General features: G+C 36.8%; 1 protein-coding gene across 4 annotated transcripts in view; it reads left to right on the top strand.

Moving 5' to 3' along the window:
- Pi4KIIIalpha (phosphatidylinositol 4-kinase III alpha) overlaps positions 1-18596 on the top strand; it is a 70783-nt gene that overhangs the window by 17328 nt on the left and 34859 nt on the right. For 2 of the 4 annotated variants that reach the window (XM_076206661.1, XM_076206659.1), the window contains exon 8: positions 5538-5567. The exons of the other annotated variants lie outside the window; for them this stretch is intronic. In XM_076206661.1, coding sequence (XP_076062776.1) covers positions 5538-5567 — 30 coding nt within the window. The remainder of the gene's footprint in view (positions 1-5537; positions 5568-18596) is intronic. 4 annotated transcript variants of the gene reach the window in all.

The following is an 18596-nucleotide window of genomic DNA, read 5'->3' as shown; positions in this document are numbered from 1 at the left end:
GGAGCAGTGAGTAATATGCTCCTGGAGATGGGTAACTGGTGGTTGTGGAGGAAGAGAAGATAATATTTGTATGTGATATGGGTATTTGGGTGTTGTTTTGATGTTTTTTGGCATGTGTGGGTGTTCTGTCATGTGGTGTGGTGGGTGGGCTGTGTTTGTGGAGGTTGCAACAAGTATTTATGTGCCTCATGTCAAGGTGATCCTTGACTTTGAGGACTTTTGTTTAAGGGGGAAGAGGCCCTTGGTATATAGAAAGATAGATACAGTATTATTATTGTAATTATTACTATTATTATTGTTCCTATTATTATTATTATTTTTGTTGTTGTAATTATAATAAGGCTATAACAAAAGAGGACATTCAAGTAGTATTAAAGGAGATGCAATCTGGAAAGGTACCTAAGGAAGGTTCTCAAGTGTATGTAGTATCATTATAAGGAGGAGAGTCAAGAAGCATTGGAATGGAAGAAAGCTGGAAAGGTACCTGGGTTGGATGGTTTTGTTAGGAATGTCTAACAAAGGATGAATTATTATAGTGGAATGGCAGACAATATTATTGAGTTTGTGATCAAGGGAAGGAAGTATGCTGGTGGGCTGGAGGAGTGCATGTATAGCAACAGGGAATGGGGGAGTTGGGGTTATAGGTAAATTATAGAGTAAGGAAATGAAAAATGTGATTAGAAATAGGTATTTGGGGATGAATGCAAAGAAAAGACTGTACAAAGGGGTGAGTGTGTCCATGACACTGTATAGAGGAGGAAAGTGCCTTGAGGGTTGGGACAACAAATGGGTTTTTGGACGGGTGTAGGGTGGTGCTTTTGCTTTGTCTTGACAATCTCTCTTATAAGTGTGAAAAGGCCGTCTTGTATGTGCTAATGAGGACCATAGGTGCTATTCCTACCAGAGCTATACATCATTTGTTTGTGTTAAGGACAGTTCTACAGTTATGAAAGAATGCATAGCTACTTTTTTAATTTTGGTGTCCCTTCTTTCCTCTGACCCATTGAATTTGTCCTATACCATTTCCAAGTCTGTCTCCCTCACTTCATTTTCCAGTGCTCCTTGTGGTAGGAAGGATAAGATTGTTGTCATGTTCATAGGTGTGTTGTAGAAAGTGGCTGAATGGGACAAGATGAGGGGAATAGGAATTCTCTTCTCTGAAAACTTCTCATGTGAAGAGTCGGTGCAACAAAGGGTCTGGATAGAAGACTCCAGCCAGAACCCTAGTAATTAGGTCTTTGAATGTGTGTGGATGTGGAAAAAGTGAAGAGAAAAAAAAGAGAAGATTTGAAACTAAAGTATTGGACAATCAGTACTTCCAATACATCAGATTAAGAGGAAAAAAAAAAAATCTGATACCTTATCTTTAATATGAAATCCTTTCCCACGAAATGTCCAAGAAGTCAAGAAATGTCTAAATAAAATGCATATACATATATACCAAAAGGCTACTTCCCACTGATGAGGATGGTCAACATAAAGTACGAACACACCTATCTAAATCCCATTTGTCACCCTTCCCATCTGAGCACCCCATGGATGAAAGGTCATCCCTGTCTCATGCCACACAGTGCAGTGAGACTTAGTATTTCCACAACAAGACCTGACACCTGGAGCTGGTTGACCCCCACAGGTTCATTAAAAAGCAACTCCTCCCCTTCATCCAATAAAAAAGAAAGTTATGGCACAGACAAGACATCCCTTCAGCTCACATCATTTCTTTATCCATTTTCAAACGCTTTTCATTTCTGCCTATCTTCTGCACCTTCTCTTCCTTGCTCAACAGACATTCTTCTTGCATCTAGTGCTCCCTTTACCCTGTTTGTCTGAATTATTCTTGAACTTACTCCCTGGTTCATTATAATTATTTTTGTTTTTTGCACAAGTTTTACTTGTCTTTCCTTGCTCATTGATTCCATATGGCCTAACCACCTCCGCACTCTTTGATCTATGGTATCCATCATCTTTCTTTCCACTTCTATTCTGTATCTCATGTCCACATTTCTTGCTTTGTCCATCATAACACACTTTATCACAAACAAGATGGCTCTTCCTTTCTGCCTCCTTAAGATTCCATCTTCTCCCCCCCCCCGATGAATTAAATGAGTAAAAGAGGAATCTAGACTAGTAGTTCTAACATAAACAATTTGATAAATAAAATGGAAAAGGTGAGTAAGGAAGACACGTATAATCCAAGTTTATTCCTGAAACTAGTCAGAATAGACTTGGGATTATAATTTGTGTCTTCTTTAACCTACCTTTTCCAACTTGTCACAATGCCTCAACAGTAAGTAAAATGTTTAAAAAATTATTCCTTGGAAATCTCAGAATTGTGGTAAGAAAATGTAAATGTAAACATGCTCCATCAGCATAACCTATTTCTATCTGTATACGAAAAGCTTTTCCCCCCTTATGAAAAAAGTAGCCAAGTTAAAGGCACATACCTACTCACACCCAATCCACTCCCATCTACCACCCTTTCCCCCCTCTCATCTTAGTTCCTCATAAAAAAAAATATAAATATAAAAAATATATATATATATATATATATATATATATATATATATATATATACATATATATACATATATATGAATCTTGGCAGCAGGTTTTCTTTTAAACATGTTTTGTTAAAAACAACTGCGCATTCGGCGCTACAAAGCTTCTTAAGGGGGAAAAGGCCTTGGTATATGTATGTATGTATATATATATATATATATATATATATATATATATATATATGATTTTGATTCCAGGTCTACAACACTGGTTTAGATTAACATTAGATATTGCCTAATAAGTATTTCATTATCTGTAGTTTTTAATTATTATGAAGATGCTGTATAACTACCATTGTTACATTTAGGATGTTATGATGACCACTGGTTTGGAAATCTCAATTATCTAGCTTCATGTGTATCTTGGAAGTGGATAGAAAGTTCTGATGCAGCCAATCTGCATTAATTAACTAATTGTAGTTCTTGAGAACCACATTCGTCTAGGCTTCCATGGTATAGTTCCCAACAATCAAAAAATCAATCCTAGATACCTTACTATCTATAAAAAATAAAACACTGAGAATAATTATAAGATGTATCACAACTATCCCAGAAGAACATCTGCATACAGAAACCAAATTCACATGAAATTTATAGGATTACTGTTCTTTGCAAGAGTCCCTCCCCCCAAAAATAAAAAACAATATACTTCTCAAATGTCTACAACAACCTACCACCTGCACTACACGACATGTTCATATAAACACATTCATACTGAGACTGTCCATAAAATCAGCACTACAAAACTGACCAAGATATGCCATACTCCATCAAATCCCTTCACACATTAATTCTACAGAAAAATACCTTTTTAGAGAAGCAAGAACTACACTAGTACAACTTAAGTTTAGGTAACCATCCAGCACTAAAACAATACCAACACAAAATAGGTTTGGACATATAAACAAACTTTCCAAGATGGAGCCATCACACAGAAGTCATCGAACACATCCTAGATTGCCCCACCCAAGCCAATACAATATTTCTTATGGACCATTCTTGTGGCTGTTGCTGGTTACCTGGGAGCCTTGGGTCTCTTACAAGAAACCAAGTGCAATGGACTGATTGATTCATAATGCTTCTGATCATTCAGTCATCTGATCACAAACTTCCACATCTGATCCACAGCTCCAAGGAGAATGGTAGTATCTTCTGAAAAAGAAGATGGATGTGTTAATATTGAGGTGCTAAGATAAGAGGGAGGGTGGAGGGGTGTGGAGTGTATTCAGGTATGGAATGGGTGGGAATGATTTTATGCATTTTCCTTTTTGGCTACCTCCCTTGTAAGGGAGAAAAAGCCTTGGTATATGTATGTATGTATGTATGAAACTAAACTGAAAGCGAGAAGTGAGTTTGAGTTTAGGATTGTTGCTGGTATGGTAGGGTGATGGGAGTGGAGAAATGGTGAGGGAGGGAAGGATTGGCTCTGTTTGTAAGTGGTGAAGTGTCTTAAAGTACACAGTTTGGAATGAGATGAGTGGATGGTGAAGGGGGTTGAATGCACATGGAATGTCTGTTTTATTTGTGTAAGATGTGGTTGTGCGGTGTGATACCACCATCCCCATATAAAGATGAAAGGGCATGTAGAGTCGATAAAGTGATCTTATGAGGACTAATGAGGTGAGTGGATGGGGTGAAAGGAGTGTGAATGGCCATGGAATGTCTGTGAACCCGGGAAGAGAGGAATGAATGGAGGGAGGTTGTCAATGAATGAAGGAGTGATGTGGCTTGAAGGGATGTTCTTGTTTGCTTATTGAATTTGTTTTAGTGAATGAGGAGGGATGTTGCTGTATAACAGGGTGGGTAAACCAGTTCTGGCTCTTGGGCCTAACTGTCTTTGCTGCATATCCTTTGACCCAAGTAGTGTGATAAGGATAGGACGAGCCTTGATCTCAGAAGTATTGAGATGGGAAGAGTGATTGAATGTATTTTGTGTATGTATGGTATGGATAGGTTATGTGCTTCATAGCCACCTTCCTTGTAAGGGCAAAAGGGACGTCCATATGTGTATGTGTATGCATATGTAAATTAATTTTGACAGTTTGAATGAATGATCATCTCTACTGGTATTCAAACTTTAAGCCATGTATTTATGAGGCTAAGATAGTGCTACTTTGTTACTATAGGTGTTAAAGAAAATCACTTGGAATTTGACCTTTGACTTCCCAACACCAACTCGAGTAGCAGTTCACATCCATACTCTGCTTAATCAGACTTAGGGACGCCACCTGATAAATATTTAGATTTGTTTTGAAATGAGTGTCAGTACTTGTCAGGTGGTATCCTGGGGTATGATGAAATAAAGTGTTTATGTATTGCTGGTTGAATTGGGGTTGGGGAAGTTGCAGGTCAAGTTCCAGGTAGCTCCTTTTAACATCCATAGTGGCAAAGTGGTACTGTCTAGGCTTGTGAATAAGCCTGAGATTTAAATTTCAGCAAGGATGGTCATACATAATCATATATAGATAGATATATATGTGTTTCTTTTTTACATCCACCTTGTGGTCCATTTGGTAGCGTCCTTGGCTTACGATGGTATAGTACCACATTGTCGAGGGTTTGATTCCCATAGGCAGAGCTATGTAATCAAACAGTCAGTGTAGGTGTGTATATGTGTGTATGTGGATACTGTCAGACCTCACCCAGCACGATTTCACCGTGCATGAAATTTCACATTTACATGAATTGGTAAAATATCCCTGCATGTGCCGAACACGACCATGATTCACAATAGCACGATTTGAATAACCTGCCTGGTTGTGTTGTGCAGCAGTGTCTGGAGAGGGTCTGGGAACTTAACCTATATTTTCCTACAAGACCTGTTATTTACCCATTTGTGTGTGTGTATGGGTGTGTGTGTTGTTTAGTACTGTGAGTTTAATGTTTTCTTTTGTATTTGATACTGATTCTTATGAATTTCATCCTATGAATTAACCCCCAAACTGGATATAAATGATTGATTTTGTATTAAATTTGTAGAATTCTCAGACACAGGGAAAGCCATATCAGGTACGCAGCCCAAGGATTTATTTATTTTTTTATATAAATATTTTTTATTATATTTTTTTTTCCTATTTTTCAATATGATTGTTTATGCTTGACTGTTAGCCCTTGGGAGTTGACAGCACCAAGCAGTTCCTGGCAAGGCTTCTGTGTTGCAGGATATCTAGGCAGTGCTCACCTGTCTGCTTCTCTCAATTTTTTCATCTCATCTCATCTCTGAAGATATTCGTGGTAAACGTGTCATGGCTTATACATCAGAAGTGTATAAATTGCATGTCTTTCAGTGTGATATGGAGCTACTAAAAGCCAGATTATATTAAAAGCCAAAGTTATAGATTTTATATTGCCATGATTTGGAAAATAGTATTTGCCAGCCAGTTTGCCATGGCTGCAATCTTAACACTGTCAACTCTTGAAGCACAAGTGCTATATATGTATATTTATATATGTATCCACACGTACATACAGACACACTCATAAAGGACAGTTATAGAAGAGACCTGAAAAAGAAAATCTTTCCCTACAGATTGGTAGATGTATGGAATAAACTAGATGAAACAATAGTGTGTGCAAAAACCATACACGAATTTCAGAACAAATTAGACACAGCAAGGTACAGAGACGGGACACCACGAGCATAGCTCCCCTTCCCATAAGATACAACTAGGTAAACACACACACACACACACACATATGAATTCAAATCAAAATATGATAATTGGAAATTGAGGATATAGATTAAATTGGAACTATACATGAATTTGAGGCTAACTATGATCAATTGGAGAGTAGGAGATGGGATTCAACAAGTGTTGCTCCTTTCATTATCACTACAATTAGGTAAACTCAACTAGGTTAACCACTTCCATATGGTGACGCCTACGTAGGCGTCATGAGGAGCAAGTGGGTACACGATGATGCCGACGTCGGCGTCTTGATTATATTTATTGTAGTCATACCTGCGTGACCCTCATTCTCTCTAAACTGGCTTCATCATATTTTCTATGGTTATCAAAATTCACGGGTGAAAGAGAATGAGTGATTGAGCAGTGACTTTATTTTTTATAATGCGATTATTATGACGCAACATCGCACATCGGGCAGCTAATGCTGCCAGACATGTGATGTGCCCCGGAGTGAAGAGGTTAAACACACATGCACAGCTTGGTGGTGCAATGGTACTATTTTTTATCACATCAGAGTTCAAGTGGTGTCCAAGGTTAAAAAAGATTCAGCATCACTTTACTGCAAGCCAACGCTCCAACTCTGGTGGGCAAGGAGTTGTGGTGTGTGTATGTAAGGTCACAGCATTACCTGTAGATCAGGCCATATATTAGCTCTGTGCTCTCATCTGGGAGGGTAATAGATGTTGATCATTAGTGGGAAAAGTGGTTCAAGACTGTTGAAAGTGGTTCAAGACTGGTGAATCTCACACATGCACACACATACAGAGACCAACAACAAAGTTGGCATCAGCTCTTTCCAAATTAGCATACGAACAAAGATTATCCAAATTGGAACTACCAACACTGGAGCAGAGGAGAGAAAGAGGTGATCTTCTGACTATCTGTAGAATCATGAAAGGAATGGAAATCCTTGAAAAGAATGATTTACTAAAAAGTGACAATGGAAAAACAAGAGGACATGAAAAGAAACTCAAAAAGGATTATTATAGAAAAGATCTGAAAAAAATAGCTTTCCACACAGAGTGCTGGATATCTGGAATAATCTAGATAAAGAAACAGTGTGTGCAAACGCTATTTAAGATTTTAAGAAAAACTTGATGCTGAAAGATATAAAGATGGGTCACCATGAGCATAGCTCCCTTCCTGTATAATACAACTAGGTAAATACACAAGTATCAAAGAGAAAAAGAAGAGAAAGAAATTGCAAAGGAAATTCTGAAAGTGGTTCAGGAAGAAGGACAAGAATTCAACAAAGACATTGAGGAAGTGCATAGAATGGGACAATACTCCAGAGAAAAATAATATAGACCACTAAAAATCAAACTGAGGACTCATAGCTGAAGAAGTACTATCAAAAGTAGCAAAGCTAGCAAATAGTGAAAATTATAAAATAAATGTATGGAAAAAAGGAAATGAGTGATGGGGAAATAGAAAAAGAAAATGCACTTAAAATGAAGCAAATGAAAAAAATGAGAGAAGAACAGAGACTGAAAAGAATGAGTTTTTTTTTTGGAGAGTACTGGACCTGAGGCTGAGAAAATGGTACATCAAAAAAAGAAAAAAAAAAAAAAAAAAAAAGGAAGCTTAAAAAAAATAACAATACAAACATAGACTGTATGATTTCAGGACTAAACAAATTAAACAACTTTCTGTTAAAAGAGAAACCTGACATAATGGGAATTGCGGAGACGAATTAAAAGGTCCACTACCAACAAATACAGTGGGACAAGGTCTATACAACCATTGGGCAAAAAATAGAAAGGAAAAACAGGGTGGAGGAATAATCTTTTTGACTAAAAAGATTTGAATGTGACAAAGGTAACAGAAGGAAAAAAAAATGTGGCATTAATTATGATTAAAGTTGAAAACAGAAATATGAAAAGTAGAAAATTTCTAGTAGTATATGTGCCCCCAAACTCACAGGCTTGGACTGTAGTAATCATTCCAAAATACTGGAAGACACAAAGAATGCATTAATTGACTTATTGAAAGGAAATATAGTACAGTAATTATGGGTGACTTTAACTCAAAAGAAATATTTTGGGAAGAAATGACAGTAAAAGGTGGAGAGGAACTTTGGGGAAATATTCTACTGGATAACCATTGCATACACATTGACTCAATGGGTAAAGGAAAATACCAGATATAGAAACAATGAAGAACCATCAAGACTAGACTTAGTATTCACATCAGAGCCTGAAATTGTGGGCAAAATGGAATACAAGACACCAATTAGGAAGAGTGACCACATACTAATAGAGGTGGAACTAAAAGAACAAAATGATGTGAGAAGAAATAAAAGAAAATAAAAAAGGAAGACTAATGTACAACAAAATGGACTTTTAAAAAATGCAAACTGGAAAAAAAATTAAATGAAAAAACAAAGATGGAAGAGAAGTAGAACATATTAAAAGGAAAATACAAGGAGGGAATAGATAAATATGTACCAAAGAAGAAAAAAAAGGGCATACATAAAGTGTTGGTGTAACAAAAAGTGTAGTGAAGCTAAAGATAGAAGAGACAAAGCCTGGAAAAGATGGAAAAAAAGACAAAAAATTACCAAATGGCAAACATACCTCTAACTAAAAAATGAATATGTAAAAATACTCAGGGAAGAAAAAAGAATTATGAAAAAGACATAATAGAAAAATGCAAGGACCAACCTAAACTATTCTACAGATATGTAAATGACAAAGTGAAAGACAAACACAAAATAGTGAAACTGCACAAAGGAAATAAAGAATATATAGATATAGAAATGGCTGAAATTGTGGTCAAACATTTTAAATCTGTATTCACAATTGAAAGCTCCCAAAATTGGGAGGAAGGACAGAAAGATCCCCCACAATGAAAGAAATAACAGTGACACAAAAAGAAATAAGGGAATAAATAAAAAACCTTGATGTCAGAAAGTCACATGGGCCAGATGGAATTGCAAATTGGATATTGAAAGAATGTATAGATGAACTAACGGGAAAAATACACATGATAATTTATTTCTCACTCAAAGAAGGAAAAGTACCTCAAGATTGGAAAAATGCAAATATTGTACCAATATACAAAGGAGGGGACAAAGAAAATCCACCCAACTATAGACTGGTCTCCCATACAAGTACAATAACAAAAATATGTGAAATAGTTATAAAAAGTAAATGGATTAAACACTTGGAGAACAAAAGACTAAATCCAAAACAATTTGGATTTAGATGTGGAAGATCATGTGCCACAAACTTAATATGCTTTTACTTGAGGCTAATAGAAATAATTCAAGAAAGGGATCAATGAAAGTGGCCTTTGACTACATGGATGAAGAAATGGTAAAGAAAATATTAGTTATATTGATAAGACCAAAATTAGAATATGCTGCGACACTATGAACACCTAGAACAGTACTAAAAAGAACATAAAGAAATTAGAAAGAATTCAAAGAGCAATGACAAAGATGGCACCAACATTCTCCAAATTGACATGCGAACAAAGATTAGACAAACTCGAACTACCAACCCTGGAACAAAGAAGAGAAAGAGGAGACCTGCTAACCATCTACAGAATTATGAAAATGATGGAACTCCTTGATAGAGATGATTTACTAAAGTGGGATAGAAGAAAAACAAGAGGACATGAAAAGAAACTTAAAAAAGATAATTACAAAAGATATCTGAAAAAGAATAGCTTCCCTCACAGTGTGATAGATATCTGGAACAAACTAAATGAGAAAACAGTAAGTGCAAAAACTCTACAAGAATTTAAGATCAAACTGGATGCTGAAAGATACAAAGATGGGTCACTATGAGCATAGCTCTCTTCCTGTAAAATACAGCTAGGTAAATACACACACACACACACACACACACTTCAGTGAACGGACGGCGTAGAAGACGTTCTGAAGAAAAAGTGAAAAATAGAGGATTCCAAAGCAAAGGAAGTACCTATTGTATTTGCAGGGTGGGGGGAAATTGCTCGTGGGGTAGTGGGAAAGTAGGGAAAGAGGAGAAGGGGAGGGATTGCTGAGGGAAATGGAAGGAAGTGAGGAAGGAGAAGACTTGGCCCAGGCAGACAGACGAAATGTAAACATAAAAAAACGGCCCCCCGACCAACTGAGTGACGACGAAATGACTAATAAAAATGTAAAGATCAGAAACATAGATAAGGGCAGTACAATGGAAGGTGAGGATGATAATTTCAAAGGATTTAATGAAAGGGCGGCGGATACCAACCTCCCCCGACTGACAAAACTGGAGGAAAAACTTCAACAACTTTAATTGCAAAGAAATCTGCTGGGAAGAAATGACAGTAAAGGGTGGAGACGGCTCATGGGGAAACGCTCTACTTGAGATGGTTACTGACCATACAATGACACAATGGATACAGGAGAACACTAGGTATAGAAATGAAGAAGAGCCATCGAGACTAGACCTAATAATTACATCCGAACCTAGAATAGTGGACAAAATTGAATATAAAACACCAATAAGTAAAAGTGACCACATATTGATTGAACTGGAACTTAATGAAGAAAAATATATGAAAAGAAATGAACAATATAGAAAAGGAAGAATGATGTATGAAAAAACAAACTTTGATAAAATAAGAGAATTCTTTCAAAAGGAAAACTGGGAAGAAATATACAAAGAAGAAACAACAGTAGAAGAGAAATGGAATATTTTGAAAAAAAAATACAAAAAAGGAGTGGAAAAGTATGTCCCAAGACAAAAACAAGAAAAAGAATATGTAAAATGCTGGTACAACAAAAGTTGTAGGGAGTTAAAAGACAAAAGAGACAAAGCCTGGACCAGATGGAAAAAAGACAGAAGACCTGAAAAATGGAAAATATATACCTGTTATAGAAATGAATATGTACAAACATGCAGAGAGGAAAAGAGAAAATATGAAAAAGATGTCATAGAAAAGTGTAAAGATCAACCAAAACTATTCTACAGATTTGTAAACAATAAACTGAAAAACAAACAAGACTTGGAGAAATTAAGACGAGAGGGAGTTGAATACACTGAGGAAATGGAAATGGCGGAAATTATGAACAAACATTTTAAATCGGTGTTTACAAGGGAGAACATACAACCTGAAGAGAACGAATGGAAAGAGAAAGTCCCCCCTATGGAAGAAATAGAAGTAACAAAGAATGAAATATTAACACACTTGAGTAATCTTGATGTCAGAAAATCGCATGGACCAGATGAAATAGCAAACTGGATACTGAAAGAATGCAGGAATGAACTGGCAGACAAAATACATAGCATACTAAACAGTTCCTTGAAAGAAGGAAAAGTTCCAGAAGATTGGAAAAAAGCAGATATAGTACCTATATATAAAGGAGGAAATAAAGAAGAACCTACCAACTATAGACCAGTCTCTCTAACAAGTACAATAGCAAAAATTTGTGAAAGAATTATCAAAAGTAGATGGGTAAAATATTTAGAAAAAAACAAAGTGTTAAATCCAAGGCAATTTGGATTCAGACAAGGACGATCATGCGTCACCAATTTAATATGTTTCTATTCAAGGCTAATAGATATAACACAAGAAAGAGATGGATGGGCGGACTGTGCATTTCTAGACCTAAAGAAAGCTTTTGACAAAGTATCACATAAGAAGTTGCTTAAGAAATTAGAAACTGAAGGAGGAATACAGGGAAAACTACTAAATTGGATGAAAGACTTTTTGTAAGAAAGAAAAATGAGAGTAGTGATAAGAGACCAGCACTCAAAATGGGATGAAGTAATAAGCGGTGTTCCGCAGGGAACAGTTCTGGCCCCAATAATGTTTGCTATATATATTAATGATATGGATGAAGGAATTGAAAGCTATATGAGCTTCTTTGCAGATTATGCAAAACTACTGAAAAGAGTGAAAACTGAAGAAGATTGTGAATCACTACAGAGAGATCTAAATAAAGTACAAGAATGGAGTAGGAAGTGGGAGATGGAGTTCAATACAAAAAAGTGTAGTATAATGGAATTTGGAAAAAGCAAAAACAGAATAACAGGAGCATATAAATTGGGAGAAGAAGGAATAAAAAAAGTAGTAAATGAGAAGGACCTGGGAGTCATTGTTATGAATAATATGTCACCTGAGAAACATATAAATAAGATTTTTGGAGAAACTTATAATTTAATAAGAACAATCAAAGTTGCATTTACATACCTGGATGAAGAAATGGTGAAGAAAATCCTAATCACCCTGATAAGACCAAGATTGGAATATGCAGCAATGATATGGTCACCAAGTACAAAAAAATGTATAAAAAATACTTGAAAGAATACAAAGAGCAATTACAAAATTGGCACCAACACTCTCAAAACTATCATATGAAGAGAGACTAGAAAAACTTGAACTACCAGAATCATGAAAGGCATAGAAATTACTGATAGAGAGAATCTGATAAAATGGGATGACAGAAATACAAGAGGACACGGAAAGAAAATAAAAAAAGACAGCTATAGAAGAGATTTGAAAAAGAACAGCTTTCCTCACAGAGTAATAGACAGTTGGAACAAGTTAGATGAGAAAGTGGTGTGTGCAAAAACAATACATGAATTTAAAAATAGTTTAGATAAAATGGGATATGAAGACGGGACCCCACGAGCATAGCTCCCCTTCCCGTAAAATACAACTAGGTAAATACACACACAGTGGCGGATTGGTAAAGCACTGGTCTCACAAGTCAGAGAACCAGGGTTTGATTCCCCGGTCGGGCGGAGATAAGTTGGGTTTGTCTCCTTTCACGTGTAGCCCCTGTTCACCTAGCAGCGAGTAGGTACGGGACGTTAGTCAAGGAGTTGTGACCTTGCTGTCCCGGTGTGTGGTGTGTGAGTGGTCTCAGACCTACCCAGAGATCGGCTAATAAGGAGCTCTGAGCTCACTGCCGTAGGGTGGTGTCTGGCTGTCTCGACAGAGACTGCAGCAGATCCGAGGTGAATACACAAAGAATCTAGGAAACAATTAGTAGGAAAGATTCACAGTCTTATTATATGTTTGTTGAAAGAAGGCATATTGCTGCTTGATTGGAAAAGGGCAAATGTGGTACCAATTCACAATGGTGGAAGAGAAACCACTAAATTATAGGCCAGTATCACTGACCAATACAATAGTGATATTTTATGGAAGGATTGTGAAAGATTAACCATTTCAGTGCGATGATACCCCTACATAGGCATGATGAGGTGTGAGTGGGTACGTGAGGATGCTGGCATCGGCATCTTGATTATATATTTTTGTAGTTGTACATGAGTTACCCCTGGATTCTGTGAACTGGTTTGATCATGTTTTCTGTGTTTATTATTACTCAGAGTAAAAGAGAATGAGTAATACAGCAGTGACTTTATATTTTATAATGTGAGTAGTGTGATGAATTGTACATATGGCAGCCAATACTGCATGTGAGAATTTGACTCATACTGAAGTGATTAATGGACCAAATACCGTGAAGAGATGAACACTCTAATAGACAGTCAGTTTGACTTCAGATATGGAAGATTGTGTGTTGACCTTTTAACCTCTTCAGTACGGGCCAAAATCTTGCGGGCAGCATTAGCTGCCAGACGTACAATGTGTCGTAATAATACTCGCATCATAAAATATAGTCACTGCTTATATCGATCGTTCTCTCTTTCACCCGTGAATTTTGATAACCATAGAAAATGTGATGAAGACAGTTTAGAGAGTATGTCATTACGCAGGGGCAACTACAATAAATATAAACAAGACGCCGATATGGCAGCCTTGCGTATCCATTCGCTCCTCATGCCGCCTATGTATGCGGCACCGTATGGAAGGGGTTAATCTTTTGCTCAAGAGTGATTGATGTGCTGCAAGAGAGAGAGAAAGAGAGGGGTGGGTGAACTGTGTGTACCTATACCTGGAGAAGGCTTTTGATAAAGTACCTCGGTCAACTTGTGTGGAAACTGGAGCATGTTGAAGGACTGAGAGGCAAACTACTTGAATGGATGAAAGATTTCTTGAAAGATACATGAGTACAGTAGTAAAGGATAAGATGTCAACCTGGAGAGCAGTAACGTACGGAGTTCCACAAGGTTCACTGCATGTACCAATAATATTTCTTGTCTGTAAATGACATGATAGAAGGTGCAACAAACTATGCCAACATGTTTGCAGATGATGCAAAAATCATGAGAAGAGTGAAAAGTGAGGACTGTAGACTTGCAAAAAGATCTAGACATTTTTTTTCACGGAACCAAGAATGGGAAATGAATCTTAGTACCAAAAAATATAAAGTACTGGAAATGGGCAACAGCTGCAAAAGACCATCCCTAATCTCTTCAATATGAATCAAATACTTGTGCATAGCATTGGATGCCTAATGTATGATGCATCACACTACTTGTGTTATGAAATATAAAGTCACTGCTTTATTACTTGTTCTGTTTCACTCTGAGTAATGATAAACACAGTAAACGTGATCAAACCAGTACATATAATTTGGGGGTCACTCAGCTACAACTACAAAATCAATATAATCCAGATGCTGATGCTGGCATCCTCATATACTCACACTTCATGACTCCTACATAGGCATCGTTGCATCAAAGAGGTTAAACTATTCCTTGGGACGAAAACCAGTACAAAAACAAAAGAGGAGAAAAGTCTGGGAGTGTTAATACAAGACAACCTGCCACCTGACAGACATATCAGCAGGATTGTGGGAGAAACATATGAACTGCTTCAAAAGATTAAAGTGGCTTTTCACCAAATGGATGAAGAGATGATGAAAAAAATTATCAAAACCCAGATCCATCCAAGACTGGAATGTGCATCAGTAATGTGTCCCCACATAGAGTGAAAGATATGAGCAAGATTAAGAGATTACAAAAGGCAGCAACCAAACTGGTCCCTAGCCTGGCAGATGAACCATACGAGGAAAGACTAAAAGCATTGGGTTTGCCAACCTTGAAAGATCAAAGAGAAAGAGGTGATATGGTTATAGTATTCAGGTCACTAAAAGGAGCAGATTGTATTGACAGAAGAGAAATCTTGTTTAGGATGAGGGGGTCTTTAAGAGGTCATGGGAACAAATTAAGAAAGACATGTCTAAAGGCTATGAAGAAATAGTTTTCCATATAGATGCATAGGTACATGGAATAGTTTAGAAAGTGATATAGCCCAAGTCAGAACAATACATGAATTCAAATCTAAATATGATAATTGGAAATCAAAGATATAGATTAAGTTGTAACTGTATATGAATATGAGGGTAGGTATGAAAAAGATTGGAGAGTAGATGGGACCCAATAAATGTTGCTCCTTTCCTGTATGCTATGATTAGGTAAATACATGCATACAATGTTGACATGACAATGCTTCAAATTTTATCCTTCTTAAAGGCCTTGAATGTAGAATATCTACAAATTGGGTATAGAGTGGACTGATGGTATTCAGGGTAAATGTTTAGGTATAAGATTGGTGGTTTCAACTTTGGGAAAATGTATGGGATTTTTTTTTTTTTTTTTTTTTTTTTTTTTTTTTCCTCCTCTGCATCAGTAGGCAAGCCCATAAGTCAATCAAAGAAAAAAATATTGTGTTGTCTAGGTGGGGCAGTGTAGGATAAAGTTTTCACTGTCTTTTATATAATGGTTGCATCTGTGGCAGTTTCTATGACCAAGCATATTCTGTGCATTGTTTTAGTGGTAGATGATGTGTATGTACCCATGCCAGTGTGGTTCTTGCATTTCTGAAATAGGGAGTTTGGTCATTGGTTTTAGAAGTGCTTGATGTGTGATCTATGAATTGTTGATCAGATGCAGGTGGTAGGTTGTTGTTAATGTTTGAGTAGTATGCTGTTTTTTTCCACTCAGTTGGTTTTGCTTGTGCAATATAATAAGATGGATGATTATGGTTGAGAACCCTTGCATAGAACTGTGTACTTATTATTTTCATGTGATAATCTGTGGAGAGGGTTTTGATTTTTGTATGTAGATGCTGTATTGGAGTGGTTTTATTGCATGCTTTATTTTTGTATAATTTTTAGGGTGTGTCTGTATTTGTTTTCTAGTGGTGGTCCTACAAGTTTGACAGTTGGACTGACCATTTTCAAAACCTATCAACCCTCACACCATCAGGAAGTGCAGCCCTGAAGGTCTAACACTAGATCTCGTGGTATAAACTTTAACTGTATTTCTTACACCTTTTCACACATGGAGAGCCGACAACTGGTGACTGTTCCTATAGAAACAGCACTAATACATCAGAAACAAGAATCCAAAATTTCTTCCCAGAGAGATCTGTGGAATAACCCAGGGTCTGTTGCCAGCCACTGTGGGACTGCAAGTTTTCCACTTAGTAAAACTTGAGGTGACAGTTATTACTATTGGGAATCATACTGTGGAAGTGTTTAGTGTGGTTCTCAAGAACTGTTTGTAGATTGTGATTAGGGTTTATTTCTACTTATCAAAACCCATGCTGGCTGCTGATTTTAGTGATTTTAATTTTTGTTGATTTTTAATGTCATGTTTTTTTATGTATAGGCTGAAGGACATGTTAGTATTATAATTTTTGGTTCTTTTCCAGTGGAAAGGTTTGGGCATTCAGATTTACCATTGGATGCTTCTTTGATTTATGGTTGTCTGGAGCGAGCAGTGTTACTGGGAATATCTGGGAGGCCTTCATTATTTTATTTTTAAGCCACCATTCTAGTTTGTCTAAGTTTAGGTGTTCTTAGTAGCAATTTTGTAGTTGCATTTTAGGTTATTGTCTGGTTATGTGCATAAGTGAAAACTTTGGTGTTTTGTCTAGGATTTGGTGTTGGGAAATTGTTTGTGAAGATGTTGAATAATACAGGTGAGAGTATTGCTTTTATAGTAAAAAAAATTCTGCTTTCTATCTCAGTTGTAGCATCAAATGTACCATAGTTTTATGTTCTCTCTGACATAGTTGTCAAAATTGGCAATTTTCTAACATTTTTTCTGGAGCCAGAAATGTACACCCATAGAACTGTGTTGGGTGTGGTTGTTTGCACATGATATATGCATTGCATCTCCAGACCAGCTAACTGTTATTTGTCTGTGAAACCTACTCCCACCAAATGAGTTTCAAACTTGTGTTTCCATGGAAACCAAGCCAAACACTTGTTTAGTGTCTTTTTTCCCCTGAAGAGGCTTACTCCAGCTATTAATAGGGACATTTTGGGCATCTTAGCTTTGCTTTCTTCTCTCTTATTCACCACACAAAGGTAAATACTTTTATCTCACTGCTTCCACTATTTCATTTCATGAAATCCCCTTCACATCGCTGTTTTGTTGTTTTGTGCCATCCAGGCTAGGGTATCAATTCAAACTCATTTTATTCTTTCTTCACTTTGTTGCCTCTTTTTACATGGGGGCTTCATTCTCTAGACACTTTAGTTCTTGATCAAACCTATAGAGTTCCTACATTCTCCATTAGAACACAGTATTGTTGCTGGTATAGTCTTTTTGAAGTTCTCTTCTGTAATACACTACAGTGCCCCACTTAAGACCTGGTCAGGATTGAGGTCAATTAACAAATATTGTCAGATGTGTTCTGTCTCCTAAGGAAATTGATTGAACAAAGTGACAGTGTAAGCCTGATGGGTGACTTTCATTGTAAGGGCATGAACTGGAAAGACTGGGAAGCTTATTGATGTGAGAATTCTTGAGCTAAAACTGATATTTCAATGAACAACACAGTGGGGGACTAATGATAGGTACCTGTTTGTTGTGGTCCTGCAAGATGGACAGTGTAGTTGCCAATTTTCAAAACCTGAAAAGGAATAAGAAATACAACTGAAGTTGATAGAGTAAGATTTTGGCTCCAGTCCAGAGACAGAGTGTCAGGCCCTCAGGGTTGCACCTCCTGATGCAGGGAGCAATACTTAACAAATTATCTAAAAAAACAATCAAATCCATTATATATCCAAGGCTGTCTTCACATCAACATAACTGATGGTTTGAAGCAACACTAATGTGCTTAAGAACAGGACATTCCTGGCTCACACATGACCTCATGACAGGAAATGACCTCACATTTACCAATATAAGGCTTCCTTCACACTATCACATATACTGGCATAGTGCCCAATTTATCCAACACCTTGCAACAGCTACCTATTAACCAAACTATAAGCATCTTATACTAACTAAAACATTTGAAATATATGATAATGCTCAATTGTGATGTGAGATTGTCCACAAGTATAGAATCACTGACCTGGAATATTGTCTATGTCAAACCTTTTACATAAGAGTGATTGATGTGCTGCAAGAGGGAGGGCTGGATGGATTGTGTGTACCTTGATTTAGAAAAGGCCTTTGATAAAGTACCTTTCCATTGACTATGATAGAATTCTCAGCCACTCTCA

This window comes from Oratosquilla oratoria, chromosome 23 (assembly GCF_046742065.1).
Source record: "Oratosquilla oratoria isolate Oo_2021 chromosome 23, ASM4674206v1, whole genome shotgun sequence".
Lineage (NCBI taxonomy): Eukaryota > Metazoa > Arthropoda > Malacostraca > Stomatopoda > Squillidae > Oratosquilla > Oratosquilla oratoria.
This window is presented reverse-complemented; position numbering and strand designations above follow the sequence as displayed.